This window comes from Lissotriton helveticus, chromosome 1_1 (assembly GCF_964261635.1).
Source record: "Lissotriton helveticus chromosome 1_1, aLisHel1.1, whole genome shotgun sequence".
Classification (NCBI taxonomy): Eukaryota; Metazoa; Chordata; class Amphibia; order Caudata; family Salamandridae; genus Lissotriton; species Lissotriton helveticus.
The window spans coordinates 1424975015-1424995299 of NC_136057.1; the positions used below are offsets into that span (position 1 = coordinate 1424975015).

Below are 20285 nucleotides of genomic sequence, written 5' to 3' on the forward strand. Positions count from 1 at the left end.
CACTGGATTCAAGCAAGCCGGGCTGAAGACGGCTGGAATGCCAGAAACCGGTCTTCGGAAGCTTGTTTCCGGTCCAGGGAAGGCATGGCTTGGCAGTTCGGGCTGGACTGTTCCCATGAGGCACAGGGTCAGACTGATTTGCATATGGCTATGTCTGAACTGGGGTGGCAGAGTGGGCTAAAGAACGGTGATGGATTAAACCAAGATCTGTTGACTGGGTGTGAGTGTTTGATTGGGTCAGATGCTCCGTCCATCACCACCCCCTTTTGTACCACTTTGTTCACCATAAGTTGGCAGGGTATGCTCAGATGTGAGTCCCTTGCTCACTTTGCCACTGGAGTCAAGCAAGCCGGGCTGAAGACGGCTGGAATGCCAGAAACCGTTCCTCGGAAGCTTGTTTCCGGTCCAGGGAAGGCATGGCTTGGCAGTTCGGGCTGGACTGTTCCCATGAGGCACAGGGTCAGACTGATTTGCATATGGCCATGTCTGAACTGGGGTGGCAGAGTGGGCTAAAGACCGGTGAGGGATTAAACCCAGATCTGTTGACTGGGTGTGAGTGTTTGATTGGTTCAGATGCTCCGTCCATCACCACCCCCTTTTGTACCAAATTTAAAATAGGGTGGCAGCCTTCTTCCTTCTTTGGCATCAGAAAGTAACAGGAATTATTATTATTTAAGACTTGTATTGCGCAACGAATCATCCCGACAGGGATCTCTTAGCGCATTTGGCAAACACAATGCTGGGGACTAGGACAAGGCTTACAGCAGTTAAAAGAGCCAAGTCTTTAGAAGCTTCTTATATTGTTCAAACTATGGCAGGCCCGTATCTCATCCAGTAAACGATTCCAATGGAGAGGGGCAAGATGTGAAAATACACATCCTCCGATTTGGCTTTCTTGATTTTACAGGGGAGAAGCAGATTCCGGTTGCTAGATCTTAGTGCACGGACTGGGTTGTAAGCTGTTATTTTCCTCCTTAGATAGAGCGGACCATTCCCTTGTAGTGCTCTAAACACCATCACCAGTAGTTTAAACACATCTCTCTTTCTCACAGGTAGCCAGTACAATTGTTGTAACAGAGGGCGGGAGGGGGTACGTCTAGATTTATTCAGGACTTGCCTTGCCACTGTATTTTGCACTACCTGTATTCTTGCTGCGAGGTCATCCCTGATTCCTACTAAAAGCACATTGCCATAATCTAGTCCGCTGACTAGTAGGGCCTGTACTAAGGTCTTTCTGTCCTGCACAGGGATCCATGGAAAGATTGTCCGCAACATTCGTATGATGCCGAACCAGGTTCCCGATACTGCTTTCACCTGCTCCTCCAGCGAGAGCTTGTTGTCTATCAGAATACCCAGGTTACATGCCTGGACCGTAGGGTTGGGAGCCTTCCATAGTTCCGGTGGCCACCAGTCAGCAGACCAAATCTCCGTAGCCTTTCTGTGCAGATGGATCTCTGTTTTGTTGGAATTCAACTGCAGAAAGTTCTTGCTCATCCAAGTGGCGATTTGTAGCATACAGGACCTAAATTTAAGTCCAGACTTTTCTGGGTCCTTCTCGATGGGGACTATCACCTGCGTGTCGTCCGCATACGAGATTGTCTCAAGCCACAGGATCTTATGATGGCTGCAAGCGGGGCCACATAATGTTAAATAAGGTGGGGCTTAGGATTGAGCCCTGTGGCACCCCCTTGCCCACTGCCGTGGTCTGGGAGACGAATGTGTCTAATTGGACACATTGAGTTCTGTTGTTAAGGAAACTCTGCATCCAAGCCCAGGCTCGTCCTCCGACACCAATCTCCCACAACCAGTCCAATAAGACATAGTGGGAGATGGTGTTGAAGGCAGCAGACAGAGCCAGGAGCACCAGCAAAGTAGGGGACCCTCTATCCTGTAGCATCCTGATGATGTCGACCACTTCTACCAGTGCCGCTTCCGTGCTATGCAGTACAGAAGAAGGGGTCCCAGAACAGAGGGAAAGCACAATAGAAATGACTGATTGTTAAGATAAAGCACAAAAGTAATCAACTTAAGAGTACGTTGTTATTTAATCACAAAGTACTAACACACATATTTAAGTACAAAGCATGAGTTAATAAGTTCACAAGTCGTAGTGCCCAAAGGGTAGTGGGGAGGGAAATGAAAGTGGTAGGAGGTAGTGCAAGGTAAGGGACGTGAAGCAAGTAAAGTGTACTTAATCAAAATAAAACTCTTCAAAACTGGCTTCAGGCGAAAGCCAGATATAGGTAGAGCAAATGATCATGTAATTCAGGTAACCAGACTTTTAGAGTAAGCGGTATAATTCGTGCTAGGGATAGAAGTTGGTAGGAGAGACAGTTGTCTACGTTTCAACCCAGAAGCGTGTAGGGAAAATGGACCCTTACAGAGGGGTCTTCCTCAGGACGGGGGAGGGTGGTGGGCACGCTTCCGTGTGGGCGTAGTCTCACACGGAGATGAGGGCAATGCATGCAACCAGATATTCATAGGGGAAACATATTGATGTCCTTGGGTGGGAGGCAGGGTCTCATAGAGGAAAACTGTTTGTGGGCAATATCCTTGATTTAGAATAGTAATTGTAGATCCGACAGGGAGCGGTCGGCAAATAACGCGGTCTCTAAAAAGAGGGAATCAATCCGTCAGAGCCAAGGCTGTGTCATCAGTCTAATCGTAAAATCGTATAATCCTCAGGGAGAGTAAAGGCTAGCACTGGAGTAGTATGACTCTGTAGCCAGATCTCTGAGATAAGGCATATGTCTGGCTTTATGTCCTCTAGTAAATCCCAGACTTCTGCAAAGTGCTTAGGGATAGATCTCGCATTAAAATACAAGACTTGGAAGGGCTCATATTTAGCTTTACACAGTAAATTATTCCCAACCCTGTGGTCCTTGACAGATCTATTAGAACATTAGACCTTTAGAAAGCTAAATGACAATAGCAAGATATGACATAATTCCAAACAGGAGAGATTAAAACATTTTACTGAAATTGTCTGTTACACAATCTTGGAAGTTAATACATTCTAAGTTAACATATGTGAATACCTCAGTATTTATAACAATATCGGTTTGTACAGGGAATGGACTATCACAGAGACACAGTCTGCACATTTTTTTGGAGGCAAAACAGTAAAATTTCACGTCTTTAAAAAAGTACAAGATGTCCCCAAAAAGCATTTTCACATTTTTTACATCCAGCCAACAATTAAAACAAAAGTACAATTGATAAGAAAAACAATTTAAGCATTTCGGTCCATGCGGACATCTATTTCTCGGCCTGCAAGTTTAATTCAGTTCATCAGCCTGCATGCTCGCTCAGCAACTTCTGGAGCCTCAAATTTAACTACCCCACAACCTTTGGATTTGCCATTCTCGATCTTGATATCAGCATATACTACATGACCACATTCGTTGAATTTGTCTTTCAACATTTTCCATGTGAAGTCAAAAGGAAGGTTTCTGACAAAGATTTGGCATCCTTTTCTTGGAGCTCCTGAACCTCCAGCAGCAGCTCCTCCATAGCCACCTCCAAAGCCGGGGTTACAGTTTCCACGCTCCATTTCCATTGTTCTGTCAAAACCAACTCCCATTGCAAGTCCCACGCGATCCATTCCTGTCCCCATTGGCTGTCCCATACCAGCTGCCATTCTGTCCATAGCACCTGCACTGACACGATCTAGACCCATTCTACCCATGGACCCTGATGCCAAACGATCTACAGGAGCAGACATTCGATCCATAACTTGACCCATATGGTCCATTCCAGTACCCATTCGATCCATTGATGAAGAAACCATGCCAACACCCATTCTATCCATAGCTGCTGATCCCATCCTATCTACAGGTTGTGGCTCATTCTTTCAACACTGGGAGCCATAGAATCCATACCAAGGGAGCCTAGTCTGTCAATCGCTGAGTTCGATAGCCTATCACCACTGGAACCCAAGCGATCTATAACTAAACCCAGCCTATCTATATCTGAAGGCACCCTGTCCAACCCATGACCCATCCGCTCTACACCAGACCCGATACCAGCACTCATTCGGTCTATTCCAGAAAGGCCACTCCCAGAGTTTATCACTCTGTCCACTGTGTCTCCAAAGCCGCCAGACATTCCCATGCCACTCCGGCTAAACTCCCTCTCAAATCCTGCACCAGCTCCAGGTTCAACATCAGGTAATCTTCCCAAACCAAGTCCAGAAGCAGCAAAGCGATCAATGCTGCTACCCCCACTGCTGCCACCATACGGTCCATCCATACCAGCCATTTTGTTAATGCCATACCCGATGCCATCAATTCCGCCTGCTGAAGGGCCCACAGCACTACCTCTATTTAGGTAATGAGCATCAAGAGGTTGGCCACCAGGTCCTAGGCCCATACCAATTCCTCCTGGTCCACGTGGGAGTTGAGATGGCCTTTTGGGGGGGGGGGATTGTCACCTTTTGGCATTGCTTTATCATCCATCTTGACAACCATCGGCCTATCAAAAAGCAGCTGACCGTTGAACATCGAGATGGCCTGCACAGCTTCAATAGGTTGTTCATAAGTAACTGTGCCGATGCCGCAGCTTTTTCCTTCCTTGTCTTCTAGAATATCGGCTCGAACCACAACGCCAGCCATTCCAAAGACTTCCTTCAACTTCTTCCAGCCAATACTGTAATCCAAGTTTGCCACAAACACTGTGCTCCCGAGTCTTCCAGCTTGCAATGCATGGATAATCTAATTTGCAATGTTCGGGTTGTTGAGTATGCTTGGTGGGATGTGGACTCCAGGGCCAGCAGGACCCGGTCCCAAAGGACCACCCATACCATTGGGCCCGCCATGCCCATATGTCCAGACATGCCCCCTGGCCCACTCATACCCATGTGGCCGCCCATGCCCATTGGACCTCCCATGCCCATGGGGCCTCCCATGCCACCAGGACCACCCATCATTTTTTGCATTGCTCTTCTTGCATGTTCACCTTCAAGATCTTCTTTCACTTTTAAGGGCCGCCCACTAAGCACATGCTTGTTTAAAAGGTTTACAGCTTTCTTCAAGTTTTCTTCAGTTTTGAATTCAACAGCCGCGCATCTCCTTGACTTTCCTTCTGCGTCCATTAAGAGTTCCACGTATGTTACCTCACCAACTAGTTCTTTTATCAAGTCCTTCAGCGCTTGCCATTTTACGTCAAATGGGATGTTTGAAATTAAAATCTTGTTTCTCTGGAGAGGCTGGCCGTACGGCTCAAAGCGGTTGAATTTCTTGACACTTCTCTCGTTTCTTCTATCATTTTGGTTTGAGCAGTCATTTTCACTCTTCATGCCATCCTTGGCCCCTTTGCTCTCGCCTTTGCCGTCGGACGCCATTTCCTGCCTTGCCATAGGGATGGGAGTGGGGTAAAACAGTTCTTTGCCTACATTGTGTACCTGTCCAGCCACAATGGCCACACCTCTTGTCTCGTGGTCCCATACCCCCTGAAAGGTCTATCTTACTGCACCTTCTCGAAGTGCTGCCCCTTAGGTCCAGCAGCCTTTTCTTAGAGTATTTTATACCTGTCATTTCTGCCAGTAAGAATGAGCAGAGATCCCTGGCAGCCGGCAGCGTCCAGGCGCGGACGGGCGCAGACGGGCTTGCCTTCGACAATAATAACCATAACCCACCATAACAACTATAACCCACTTCTGGCACAGGGACCCTCTCAATAGCCCCTTTGGTCAAAAGAGCTTGTACTTCATGTCATAAGACAGACAGATGGACCTCTATCAGTCATTCTGGGGATGGGGGAAAGCACAGCGGAGTGGTTATGAAGGGGAAGGTGTATCCCTTCCGGACAATTTGCGGTACCTACTAGTCCCACGTTATGACTTGCCAACCCAGTGAGAATAGTTGGATCCTGCCTCCAACTGGATAACTCTGCTCTGCTGAGGGCACGCTAAAACGGTTTGGCAAGAAGGGCCACAAGGGAATAGTAGACTTCCTGGTGTCGCGGTTCCTGGCCTTCAGGGTCTGTGGGTGCCACAGCCTCGGCCTTGAAACTGCAGGTGCCTAGCAAAGGTTGAAGTGCCTGTCGGTGTGGGTACCGCTGTTGAAACCGCAAAAAAAACAATGGGTCTGATGCAGCTGGCGAGGTGGGGCAGATAAGCTCCAAGAGTTGCTGTGGCCCTGCTCTCTTTAAAGTGCTCCAGAACAGAATTTGCCTTGTCCCCAAAAAGGTGAGTCCTGTTAAAGGGTATGTTAATATGGGACGACTTGACAAAGCTCAACAAGCCTTTTGACTGCAACCAGGCATGGCGACGAATGGCAATACTAGTCCTAGTGGCTTGCACAATGGAATTCGTGGTATTTAGGCCACAACAAATTCTGAATTTAGCTGCATCGCAACCATCCTGTATGGCTTTGGTTAGGATAGGGCGAAGATCTTCTAGAACACCGGAACACCTGGGAGGACTTGAGCAACAAAATCTCAAAGAGTGTGAGAACAGCAGTCCAACAGGCAACATTGAAAGATCAAAGTAGTGGAAAAATATTAGCCTATTCCCAAAGATCCCAATTCCCTTGTATTACCTATTCAGGGGAGTAGCCAGAAACGTATTTGGGTTGGTCCGACTGGTGGAAGGAATCCTGCACTGCCAAGCTCTCAAGAAAGGGGTGCTGAGACAAAAAGGCAGGGTCACCACGGGCAGGTTGGTGATGCCTTGAAATTTGGTGATTGACTGGGGGGGTTAGAGCAGGGTTTGGCCCAGGCCCCAGGAGGGTATCAGTGACTGCCTCATTAAAAGAAACTACGGGCTCAGTCGTGGTTTGCCTTGCTGGAGAACTTCGGTTCAGGACATTGGTTTTAACCTCTACATTGAGGGGCTGGTGGTCAAGAACTTATGCCGACCTCTGTATGATCATCGCAAAAGAAACACTTTCTTCAGGGGCAGAAGCTGGGGCTGAAACAAGGCCAGAATCAGGCAGGGAGTCGAGACCATTGGCATCTCTGAGATCATCACACTAGTTTTTGCTTGTGGTAAGGTGGACCTGCATTGTAGTCATTATCTGAATTCATCCCTAAAAATAAATGAAGCGTATGATACCAGCCTTGTGGAGGTGAGATGCTATGCGTGTCAAATGAAGATGGTTGTGGTTCAGCGGAAATAAAACTTGGCCTTGGTCGTGGTCACAGAGGCACCGACACGGAGTTGGAAAGCAAAATGCGCACTTCGTCCTTTGGTGTTGATCAAGCTGGCATCGGCGTCCATGCTCCAGGGGTAGATCGTGGAGCTAGAAGCGCAGTCAGTGCAGGTGCCGGGAGAGGCCCAGTGAAGGGTTTGGAGAATCTATCTGACACAGAGGACAAACCTGCCATTGTGATCCCAGATGGAAGGCCTCCAGCTCCATGGAGCCCGCAGCCACGCAGAGGGAGTCAGGAGTGATCTGAAAAGTCAGAGCATGGTTTCACTGAACTCTTCGAATTGCCTCATATTGCAGAAAGCCCCAGAAACCTTGGTTGTGCCAAGGCAAATTACGGGATGGGCACTAAGATAAACATCATCGGGAGCACGATTGAGAGGCATGATGAAGCAATTCCACCTTCTCAGGCATACAAGAGTGGCTGCAAGGGACTAAGTCCCACTAATTCTTTTTATGTTCTTTCTTCAACTTACCTGAAGATTTGTAGCACCTTGGGATCGACTCCTGTGATTCCTGAACCGGGAAAAGGACTAACTCCTGGACTTGGAGTGATCATTATGTGATGTCTTGCAGTACTTGGAGACAAAGAGTTTTGCTTTGTTGTCCCGTATGGCCTTCAGGTTCATCAAAGCACAGTCACTGCAGGCCTTAGAGTCTGGACTTGACCGCAGGTCAACCTGATGAGGATCTTTCACAAACATTTGCCTGTGACAGTCCTTACAAGGTTTAAAACCTGTTGTTTTGGAAGGTGACATTTCCCTTGCATTCTGTAAAGTTTTGAAGGAAAAGGGATCTCAAAGAGACGAGAGGTAACTTAAGATACGCGTCTGGTGGCGTGGAAACAAAGGAACTGATGTCAGTGTGGAAGTGGCACCTATATAGGCATTTCTGGAGGGAAACAGTGTCAGCGTGGAGCTGCATGGTGCCACATACTGGTAAACAGTAGTACTGCTGGAAAGGTGCCAGATACCGTCTGATGCCTGTGGAATATTCAAAAGATGATGAATCTGCAGTTTGAAGTCTCTATCAGTAATGAACAATCTGACATACCCTTTAATCTAGAGTGATATTCTACCATTCTGAGGAAAAATCTAAATTCTTTCCCCCACTAAATGGAAATAGGAATTGACTGGCAGTGCAGAGGAGTAAGGTTAGCTTGTGTATTTCCCGATCCTGTGCTTGTGATGCTCCTCTTCTTTTTCTCCAGTGTCTTATTGTCTCCGTGTTTTGGAGTAATCTAGACCATTGAAGGAGTGACCGCATTGATAATTTTGTCTGTGCTGGAACCCATATTATGTGCAGCTTTCTCTTTAAGACTGCAGACTTGTGGAACTTCAAAATCAAATGCGCTCGAAAAATTGTGCCCCAAATGGGCATGCCCTGTCAGTATCTGTCTTGATGTCTTGAAGTGCCTTGAAGAGTGTCTGACTATTATATGGTATAACCAGGACTTTTTCTTGTATCTCAGACAGAACAAAAAGAAGTGTTCTTCAACCGGCCTTGCGGATGGAAACACCCACCCCAACTATTTGGCAGAAGCCCACATTGGACACATCCATGGTGAGACCAACCACAGTAGTTGAGGCATTAGCCCCTTCTCTCATGGTTGCTTTCACTATGTCTCATATGTCCTCATAGAGATACAGTAAAGGGCTCCCCTTAGTACATACTCCCTTGTTCAAAGTGTCAATACATTTGCATTCCTGACTGAGAGGCAGGGGATAGGCTATTGAGTAGCAAGATCTTTATTTGGCAGATACCACAATGACTGAATCTGGGTATGGGTGCCCTGTGAGGCAGGCTGAGGCTGAATCTGGAGCGCAATACTTTTTCTCTAACCATGCAACCACTGCTGAATGGTGGCTGGCATTTTTATCAGCTTGTTTCCCTCCTGCTATACTAAATCTAGACCAGAAATGGATTTGATATACATCCTAGGTTGTTATATGAAGTCACACAAGTAACGCCGCTGTTCTGCTGAAGTCACAAGGTCACACTTCTTTGCAGCTCACGCCAAGAGTGCCTGAAACTTGGAAATGTGACCCGACGAAGCATCTTGCTCGATGTCTGGTGTCTGTAAATCCTTGCACTTTTCTGTGACTTGTTCGTCATCATCGTCATCAGTCTCCTTTTCTACCCTCTATCACAGTATTGGTTGTAATAGGGTTCCACAGTATTCATAATCCCTGGGCCACTATCTTCAAAATGACCATCAAGTAGAGACCTTGTGGCAGTTCAGGCTCATAATCTGGGACCTAGTGCACTTTTGATAGACATGAACTGTATGTGGTCTGGGTGGTTTGGTGTCTTAAAGAACCTCTTCAAGATCGTCTTCTTCTGTGTAGGTAAGTAGTGAAGGACATTAAATGAAACTCAGTGGCACCTTTAGCAACTATGGAATTGAAATACCTCAAAAATCAATTTTTCCAGCTGCCAACAGAATTACAGATGGTGGAAGATCTGTGAACGACTAGAAGATGCCTGTTGATTGGGAGTTGATCTTAGAGGATATTGAGGTTACCGTCCATGAGGTAAGTGTTGATGATGACATGGTGGCCATCGGCGAGGAGATGGTGAATGAGGTTGACAATCAGTTGCCCATTGATAATGAGTAGCCTGTCGATAATGAAGTACCCATCAACAACAGCAAGGTGCCAACTGCCCACATAGGTGCCTGTAGACAAGTAAGTGTTGACGACAAATTCAATGACAAGGTTTCTGTCAATGGGGTCTTGTCAGTTGACAGAATGTTTCCTCTCGAAGGCTTTTTTGGGATAAAAGGTAACAGAACATCAGTTGCAGCACCATTTTGACAGGCGAAAGGCAACCATAGCGGTTTGTGACTGTATTAAGAGAGGTGAACTGCTTTTTTAGAGCAGAAAGGGATTTTAGTTTGTTCCTCTTTTGTGAACACCTTCAAAGTTTCCTAGTATTTTCTTTTTTTTGTGCCTATTTTCACAGAAGTTGCTGGTGGGGAACGTCTCGCGGAATCAACGCCTGAGTAAGGGCATCCCCTGAGGTAGAGGTATCTCTCATTTGCTCTTAACAGAATACATTCAGTCACAACAGTCTTGGAAGAGAATTTTCTGCAATGCCTTATGTTAAGGATAAAGGCAGTATGTTGCACTCACGGTGGGGTTCAGCTGCAATAAGTTGCAAATAAATTACCTGGAATTACAGTTTTCTGACATTGGTATCTTTCATAGATTTACATGCTTGAATCATTCTCTATCGTGAAGCTGGGAGTCCCAAGGGAACTTTTAATAGCAGTACTGAAGAGTTGCATTGTAAAAACAACATAAGTAATTTCACTTTAGTGGCACAAATAACCCATTTGAAAAGACCCAAACTTCCTACAGAGACAAGAGAGTACATTGAAATCCCTTCCCCCCCGGAGGCCACCATACTTCAGAATCCTGTAGTACCTGAATGAACGGATTTTAATAATGAAAGCCTCTATGAAAAATACTTACAAGGAGATCTGTAGTTACAGGCAAGTAACATATTTTTTCTCCAGCACTGGATCTTTCATAGTATCACGTGAGAATCAGAATAGCTAATGGTATCCAGAAAGCAATCCATATACATGATATACATGTTGTACAACGTCATTATGAGTAAGATTAAAGACATGCAAAAAGAGGCTCATGATCCGGCAAGGTTGCTTAGCCAGCTTTGGTACCAGTTATGCATTGGCCGCAGGGCCGAAACTGTAGTCATCCCAGTGGTCACTCCTTGTCCTAGCAGACTGATCATAATGGTCTCACCACCATAAGGGCTACCTGGTTCAGAATCTGAGTGCACTGACCTGTCGGGGGACCCTGGTGGTGGCGGAGGGGAGGTGAATATGGGCATGAAGGTGTTGGAAGTTGTGGTGGGGTTTTTCTATGTGTGGGAAGTAGGGCTGAAGAGCTTGTAGCCTTGTCCCTGTGTTTCTTGAGCCCCGGATGTCTTGGTGCATCGATGGCAAGCTCCTCCTCGAAGGTTAGCTTCCATTTCTTAAGAATAGGGGGCCACATGGCTATGTGTTTTGTCTGGGGAAGCTTAGCATTGACCTTGACTTTCTTTGTGTGTATGAAGACCCACTTTTGCCTGGTGTAGAACTGTTCTGCCAATCTCTCCAGAACGGGAGCCTCAGATTCCTCTGATTTCAGCATCAAATGGACCACTATAGACTTAGCATTCCGTCTCGGAGGATTTCTTGTGTCTACTTTGGCTGCGAATAGGACATTTTAGTGCCCTTAGGACGGGTCAGGGCAATGACAGTTGAGGCTCGATGCCCTTAGCTGGGAGCCTACTCAACTTTGGAGCCCAAGAATGGTGGTAGGCCGGAGCTTGGGATTTTCTTTCTGCCATGTTCGGTGCTTGAAGCCTGACTCCCTCAAGACTGGTGCTTTGCCTCAGAGGGGAGGTGGGCTCAAGTGAGCAGGGTTTTGGTCCCCTGACTTTGAACTAGAGTAATACTCATGCCCCTCTGGGTCTTCTTAGTGCAGAGCCCTATTGCTGTGGATGCCAAGGAGCCACATCTGGATCTTCATCCTTGGAGGTACTCAAAGACAATGTCTCAGGGATGGCCGTTAGTTGGGCCCCTAGGAACACAGAGGGACCAGCCTCTGCCTCTTTGATGCCAAGCGGGTCTTGTTCGCCTAAGATGTTGGGCATCTCGGAGGATGATTGCTACTGCATTTTCAAGCGTTATCCGCCGCCTTTCCCTTCACTACCACAGGGCCTTCTTACACCGAAAGGCAACAAAGAACTCACAGGAGGTTTTGTGGTCGGGGGAGAGGCATAGGTTGCAACCCTACTGGGATGCCCAGGGGTGCTGCACATTGCACCTCGGACAAAATTGGAAGGGAGTGTGTTACGTCACCAACTCCCTGACTGCATTCTCCAGGGCAGCTTTGCAGAGATCAAAAAAGACGCCACAGAGTCGAAGACTAAAGCGCCGGAATGTCGAAGTGGCTGCAGTCAGTGGGAGTAGCTGCAGTCATAGAGAGAATCGGCTATTGTGGGCCAACCGTGCAGTAATTGCTATCCGAGTCATTGGTCTCGAAAAGTAAAGTAATTAGGCCCGAAAAAAAACCCAGAGGATCGCATCAGTCTTAGAGCTCGTGCTGAAAACATCGACACCCAATAGCAGAAAAAAACAGTCCCGGTGGAGTTGGTGCCCATGTGCATTGTGTACTAAGAGAAGGGTCACAACACATCCTGTTGTGACTCGATGCTTCTTCAAAGAAAAACAAGTTGTACTATCCGAGCCCAACACTAGATGGCAGGGGTATGCGGAGCATGTGTATCTATAGCCACACATGCGACTAACATATAGTTTTTTCAGAAATCATTATGTGTGTGGTGCTTGTTAAATTAAATTAAGAAAGGCTTGGATGATTGATCTGTTGACAGTTGTGCCTAACAGTTACTGCATAAGAGACTGTTACTACGTCCGCTATGGACAGAATGCCGACACTTTAAGAGTGCAGAGTCTAGCTCTGGTCTTTAACAAATAGGGCACTGTCACGAGAAGGGAGATGGTAAATGACGGGGCATTTGTTGCACCATTCACAATAAACGTAATAAAATATGAGTTTTTTTTTTTATTTCAAAATATTTTATTTATAAAGAAGTGACAAAGAATAGAAGGAGCAAAATACAATAAAAGTGATACAATTGAAGCAAGATAAATACCCAATCAGGGGCTAAAAATGAGGTGTAAGCAAAGTAAATGCGTATAAAAGTAAAAGTAACCTATTATATAATACAGAAACCGATTAGGTAAAAGTTATCATCAAAGCAATAAACAAAAGTATCACTATCAAATTTTGAAATAGAGACAGGGGAGTAAATAGAATAAAATAAAGAAGAAAGAAAGAGAGAGCAATAGGAAAGATGAAAAGGGATAGAGGAAGAAAAGAGAAGAAGGAAGAAGGAGGATTCCCACAGGATTAACCCATCATACAAAATCATAGGACACCAAGTAGACAGACAAATCAAAAAGGAAACTGAGCAACCAACCCTTTTGACGACAGATCCATATAATCATCCAAAGCTTTCCAAACCCCACTAGAGATAGAAGGAGAGAGATGAGCATGATCAATCGAAACGTGAGCGCTGCGCAAAAAGGAGACCCACGCCCACCATGTATGATAGGAAATCGAAGAAAAGGATTTCCACTCCATAAGTATAATTTTCACCGCAACAGTCAGAAGAAGATCCATCAACTGTATTTCCATGGGATCTAAGGGGAGAGGAGTAGGGGCAGCCAGTGGTCCCAATAAAATTAAAGGGAAAGAGAGTTGGAACTCAATACCAAAAGATAAGAGAGAGATGTTTATGGATGAGGCTCCAAAAAGGCTGAAGCAGTGAACAACCAAAAAACATATGTTGAAAATCGCCCGCCAACAATCCACAACTCCAACATAAATTGTCATCTTTAAGATTGAGCGAATGTAGACGCACAGGCGTCCAATGAAGGAGATTGAGAGAGAAAAATTTAGACTGCATTAAAGATGGAGCGAATTCATTGCGAAGAGAGAGTTTACCAATCAATTGCCAAGTATCTGAGGAAATATGATCCGTAATGTCATGATCAAAATGGTGTAACCATTTTTGTTGAGCAACCGTCTGTGCGGGTACTGAAGCAGATGATAAAAATTTATAAATCTTGGAGGCAACGTGACCAGATTTAATCCAGATATGAAAAAGTGAAATAGTAGAAGAGGTAGGATGAAGACGTACCTTAGCAAGGGCCACTTTAATTTTAAGAAAAGTATAAAAATCAAGGGTTGTTAAAGAGTGTTTCGTAGCCAAGGTGGAAAAAGGTAATGGCTCATCAGAAGCGCCATAAAGATGTTTAACAAGAGAGATCCCTTTAGCTGCCCAGTATGACATGAGGACGGGAGTAATGTTGAGTTTAATTTTAGAATTCCGCCAAATAGACGTCCACCTAGTTTTATGTAAAGGGATTGCCACTTTCTTATCTATTTTCCTGACCGCAGCAATTGTATCTAGAATTATAGAACGAGAAAACAGGATATGCAAAGTAGATGTGGTGCAAAAAGAGGCAATAGGCAAAGGAGATGCTAAGTCCTGCTCTATTAGCAGCCAAGAAGGAACATGAGGAGATGGAGGAGAGAACCACAAGGCACCTTGAGAGGCCAAAAAGGCAGTTTGGTATTTGTCCCAATCAGGAAAATTGCAACCTCCCATATCACAAGGCCGGCGCAAAAATTTGTATGCAAGTCTAGCACGTTTGTCATTCCATAGAAATTTAGATGTCAGAATATCAATTTCGCGAAAAAAGGAATCTGATAACTTAACCGGAAGCATGGATGAAACAAAATTAATAATAGGTGTGATCATCATTTTGAGAGTCTGGAGGCGACCCCACCAGGAGATATGTTTCGGAGACCATGTATCCAAAAGACGACGCACTTTAAGGAGAGTCTGGGATTCATTATAGGTAGTAGTGGCATAAAGGGTAGAACAGAAGTAAATCCCTAAGTATTTCAGGTGTGTAGACTGCCACTTAAAGCCCGCAGATCCCATATGAGAAGGGAAACAGTAGGCATTCAGAGGGAACATTTCCGTCTTATCCCTATTTAGGGTATAACCTGAAACCGATGAGAAGAGGGAAATGGTATTTGAAATAGCAGGTATTGCCAGGGGTATATTATCGGAAAAAATAAGAACATCATCTGCGAAGGCAGCAGTTTTAATACAGTGAGGCCCGAATGAAAAACCTTTAATATCTGGGTGTAAGTCAATTAATCGAAGAAGAGGATCAATAGATAATAAGAATAAAAGTGGGGATAAAGGACAACCTTGTCTAGTGCCCTGACGAAGATTAAAAAATGACGACGTAGCACCATTAACTCTAATGTTAGCTCTAGGTTGAGAATATAAGGACATTACCATGTTAATGAAAGAGTCGCCAAGGTTGTGTGCGCATAAAACAGCCCGAAGAAATGGCCAAGAGACCTTGTCGAAGGCCTTTTCCGCGTCAAGGGCCAAGGCCGCGGCAGGGAGTTGAGATCGTTTAGCTGCACCAAGAATATGACAAAAGGTGCGTATATTGTCTCGCGCAAGACGACCCTTTACAAAACCGGTTTGAGAAGGATGAACAAGATGAGGGATAAAGGATTCCAATCGTTTGGCCAGGATTTCAGCAAAAATCTTAGCTTCCATGTTAAGAAGAGAGATAGGACGGAAGTTTTTGGGATCCGAATGGTCTTTCCCTGCTTTCGGGATCACTACTATAGTTGCTTCAGCAGCAGTACCAGAAACAGACCCATCTTTAAGAAAAGAATCAAACACAGATTGCAATTTGGGAACAAGTGCAGGGAGAAAAGTTTTATAAAATAAAATAGGATAACCATCAGGGCCTGGGGCCTTACCAGAACGAGTAGCTTTAATTGCGGTAACAATTTCCTCAGGGGAGATTGGTCTATTTAATAAAATGCGATCATCCTCAGAGACCGACTGAACCGGAACCGATTTTAAAAAATCCCGACAATGGTCAAAAGAGGATTGATTAGAAGGAGTATATAATTTGTTATAAAAATCACGAAAAACTAAAAGTATTTCATCAGTTTGGAATTTTTTAGATCCCGAGTGGTCAGTAATAGAAGAAATGTGCGAGGACTTAAAGGAGAAATCTTGGAATTTCAGTGTAGCCGCCAGAATCTTCCCAGCTCGATTTTTTAACAATAATTTTTTGGATTTTTGCGCTTGTACTCCAATATGGGCTCTTTTAGTAACAATAGTATTATATTTGTATTTCAGTTGTTTTATTAGCTGTAAACAAGATGAATCCTTAGAGTGTCTAAAAGTGGCTTCCAGAGTTTTAATTTCAGAGGATAAATCTGTAAGCTCCTTTTTAATAGCAGAATTCCTTTTGGACATACAGTTAATAACTTGACCACGGAAAGTGCATTTAAACGAATCCCAGAGGACGATTGGGGAAGAAACAGAGCCGTCGTTCTCATGGAAAAAAGTTTCTATAGCCTTAGAAAATTCATTAACCTGAGAAACATCATGCAAAACTTCGGTAGTCAATCTCCAGGAACGAGCACGTGATTTAGGGGCAAAAGATGATAACGTAAAAGTAACCGCAGCGTGATCAGAAATCAAAATAGGATGTATAAGCGGAGAAGAGGAAGAGGAAACAAGAGAAGAATGAACAAGGAGATAATCAATACGAGAAAAGGAAGAATGAGGCGAAGAAAAGTCACTACCAGTGGGATTGTGAAGACGCCATATATCTTGAAGGTGAGTAAAGGAACACATGTTAAGCATTTGTTTGTGGGATTTAGGAGGGCGAAACTGAAACGCAGAATTCCTATCTAAAAGAGGATCCATCGGTAAATTAAAATCTCCGCCAACAATAAGATTGCCAGAATGCGGGGTGTCATTCAATTTCTTGGTAACCGATTTCCAAAAGGTCGGATCGTCAACGTTAGGAGCATAGATATTCATCACATAAAGATCATGATGTCCATCCGACAGTTTAGATAACAACCAACGACCCTCAGAATCATGATCAGAAGAGAGTATAGACAAGCCAGAATTCTTTGAAATTAATGTAACGACCCCATTCCGTTTGCCCGAGGCATCAGAACAGCAAAAATCCGAAACCCACTCCTTCTTCAAAAACACCGCCTCTCTGGCAGTGACCTTGGTCTCCTGAAAAAGGACCAGGTCAGAAGATAGAGATTTACAATAATCTAAGATTTTCGACCTCTTCACCGGATGATTCAAACCCTTAACATTAAGGGATAATACATTTAAACCTGGCATGGAAGTACATAAAGATAGAAAAAAGACGCCATGGACGACAGAGAAACAGCCAACCTCACAGAGACAAGGAACCAACCAGAAAACATAAGGAACAAAGAGGGAGAATCTATGTGGGGAATCCGAAGAAGAAAAAAAGAAAGAAAAGAAGAAAAGAGAAAAGAGAGAAGGGAGAGAAGAAGCAGGAGGGGAGGCCTAAAAAAGACCAACTTCATACTAGGGAGAACGTGGAAAGGCGAGCAAGGGACCCGTACAAGGAGGAAAAGTAAGTAATATCAATAGCCCCAATAATATACCAAGCTGATGGCATTTAAATGAGAGCTGGGAACAAGCAAAAGTAGCAACGAATATCAGCTGAATATTGTAAACTATCATAATGTAATTAAGAAATTAGTACAGTCACAGTGAGTTATTACTCCAATAGCAAGAGATATATTTATACTAAGTAATAATACTAGACGATCTGATAAGGAAACAAAACAATGTGGTAAAGCATGAACAATAGATGAATGCATGCAGATAAACATGTATAGCCTAGAAATAAATATGTAGTTAATGAACAATCTATAACTGTATAAAGTTAAACAGTATGTAACTGGAATTGAGAATGCAGGAACATATATGCATATAAGAGAAGAAAGGAAGAAAATAGGAGAATAAAAACACAGAAGATAGAAAATGACACATATCAGGAAAAAAAACCAAGGTAACTATTAGGAATAGATAAGAATCAAGAAAAGAAAAACGGACCTGAAATGAATATTGAGATGAAATATAAACAACAAGGGCTGTAAACAGGATAAAGAGAAGAGAAAATGACATGTAGAAATAGAGTAAACAACATGACTGTGAAAGAAAAAAGAGTATAGAAAGGAGAAATGGGAGAGAGAGGAGTAAAATAGAAGATCGGGAAAACTATAGAAAAATAAATAAGAGCAATAATTGAAAGAGAAACAGAAGGAAATCGAAAAAGCCTAAATCCAAGGAAGAGGGATACCCAAAGAAGACATTGCGGACACAAGGAGAACAGAGAAACTTCAGCAACGGAGTTGGAGGTCAAGACCGAAATAGAAGCTCAACAGGAGAGAGGAGAAAACCCAGGCATACAGAAAACCACCACCAAGAAAAAAACAAGGAGACATTTCAAGTGCCCGAGGCACCAGGATCTTGCGATGTCGCTCTTTGAATCTCCATCTCTATCTCCAATTGGTTGTCCAGGAATGTAGCTAAGTCGGCCGGCTCATCGAAAATTCTGGAACGTCCTTTGTAAGTAATGCGGAACTTCGAAGGACCAGAAAACGAAAAGGGAATGTTCATCTCAGAAAGACGTTTCCGAAGATTAAGGAAGCCCTTTCTTCTTATAACCGTATCTCTGGCAAAGTCCTGAGAAATTGAGATTCGATGACCTTCCCAGACGACCTGTTTAGCTTTCCGCATATGAGAAAGAATCTGTTCAGTATGTTGATGTCGCAGCGGCTTGAAAATTATTGCTCTTGGCTGGGTTGCTGATTTAGACCGAAACGTTGGAACACGATGTGCTCTTTCTATCTCAAATTCTCTCTGGAATGAGATTTGTAAGGTGTCCGGAAGCCAATGAGATAAGAACTCAATCATAGACGAAGATGATTTCTCTGCATCTTCCGGCAGACCAAAAATGCGTAGGTTAGATCTACGGTTACGGTCCTTCTGCTCAGTGAGATCTCTTTGCAATGCCGCCATTGAACGCTCTAAGTGGCTGAGGGATCTGGAATGTTTCTGCATACCATCCTCTGCACAGCTGATTCGTGATTCCGTAGCAGATACACGAAGAGAGAGGGCTTTGAAGTCAGATCTAATAGCAGACACCTCCACTTGCAGTAAATCCGTATTAGTTTTCGTTGACTGCGCAATATCATGCACTTCATTAAGGCGCGTTAATATTGTGTCCAGAGTGGAGTTAGTGTCTGACTGAACAGACTCAGGCGTAGGGGACAATGCCTTAAGTCTCTTAAGCGAAGTGCCAGCATCCTTTGAATCTTTGTTGTTCGAGGAACGACCCATATTTGCAGCCATGGAGGAGCAGCCTTCAAGAAAAAATACACAGCCACTTGAGGAGAAGAACAAAAACTGCGTAGTCTGTACCCAAATAAAGAAATACAGCACACTGAGCGCAATGGGCGCTAAGTAAATAATAGTGGCGGACTTATATGCAGGGCAGGCAGACACCAAAGTAATGACAGAGCCACAAATAGAGCAGGAGGGCACAGCAATGACTTCGTAAGAAAAAGATCTACACCAGCAAGGAATAGCTGCACTGAGAAAAACAGCGCATGGGCAACTTAATAACCAGCCAAGCAGCAAAAAAAGAGCAGGAAAAAGGAAGAAATGTTACCAACTTGAGGCATCGTAGGAGAAATGTCCTGGACAGCCACCACAATTGGCAATAATGTAACCAAGGCGGCACTTCTGAAGAGAAAAATGCCAGCTGCGTCAGAAGCGGGAAAATGGCGGCCGCCCGTGAGAGAAACAAGCGTCACAGGCGCTCAACAGAGAAGGCATTCAGCTGATGGCAGAAATCTCCAAAAACGCCGTCAAACAGATCCCTGCATATTCCGCTGCAGAAGGATGCCGTTTCCGCACACAGGGGCAGTCAGGAAGCGGAGAAATTAATCCGACGGGACACTCTCGCCTCGGAGCTCAAGCGCGACACGCCATGCTGCAGCGGCGCGCAAGCCACGCCCCCCCATAAAATATGAGGTTTATCAAAACATCAATGCGCCAATTAATACAACAATATCAGCACAAAAATATCTCATTTGCATAAAAAAGAGTTCCCTATTTTTGAGAACCGAATTTGAGTTACTTATCACAGAACAACTGCCCTGCCCTTTGCTCAGCACTTCATTTTTTTAGATTCAATGCACACATTTCAGCCTGTCCCATGGGATTTATCAGTGCATTAATATCCAGGGAACATCCTCTGTACATTGACATGCAATGGAAGTGAAACATATAATCAGTAGGGACTCGTATGTTTCTGAGAATACCATATAAGGAGCTGTAGGCTCACCTGATTCTCAGCCGGAAGCCGCGGCATGGAGGCAGCCCGGCCGTGCCCTTCCATTGGGAGGTAGTGATCACTGTCTGAGTAGCCATCCCGGCCCATCTCCCTCATCTCCACAGACTGCATTAGGAAACAGAAACCACAGACTTGAAGCTTTCAAGTGGTAATTAATTTTTTTATTTAAACGTCAGAAAAAAGTTTTCTATTTAATGTAATATATTTAAATTAAATTAATATTTATTTTAAAATTATATTAATGGTGCACTCACTTTTTAAATTTTGTTCTACATTTAAAATAA

The 20285-nt window shown here is 44.4% G+C and overlaps 1 protein-coding gene and 1 pseudogene across 1 annotated transcript in view; both read right to left on the minus strand.

Annotated features, from left to right (window-relative positions):
* CACNA1A (calcium voltage-gated channel subunit alpha1 A) overlaps nt 1-20285 on the minus strand; it is a 1120700-nt gene that overhangs the window by 132924 nt on the left and 967491 nt on the right. Inside the window, exon 43 of the mRNA XM_078685323.1 lies at nt 19993-20106. Coding sequence (XP_078541449.1) covers nt 19993-20106 — 114 coding nt within the window. The remainder of the gene's footprint in view (nt 1-19992; nt 20107-20285) is intronic.
* LOC144821693 (heterogeneous nuclear ribonucleoprotein M pseudogene) lies at nt 2961-5341 on the minus strand (annotated as a pseudogene).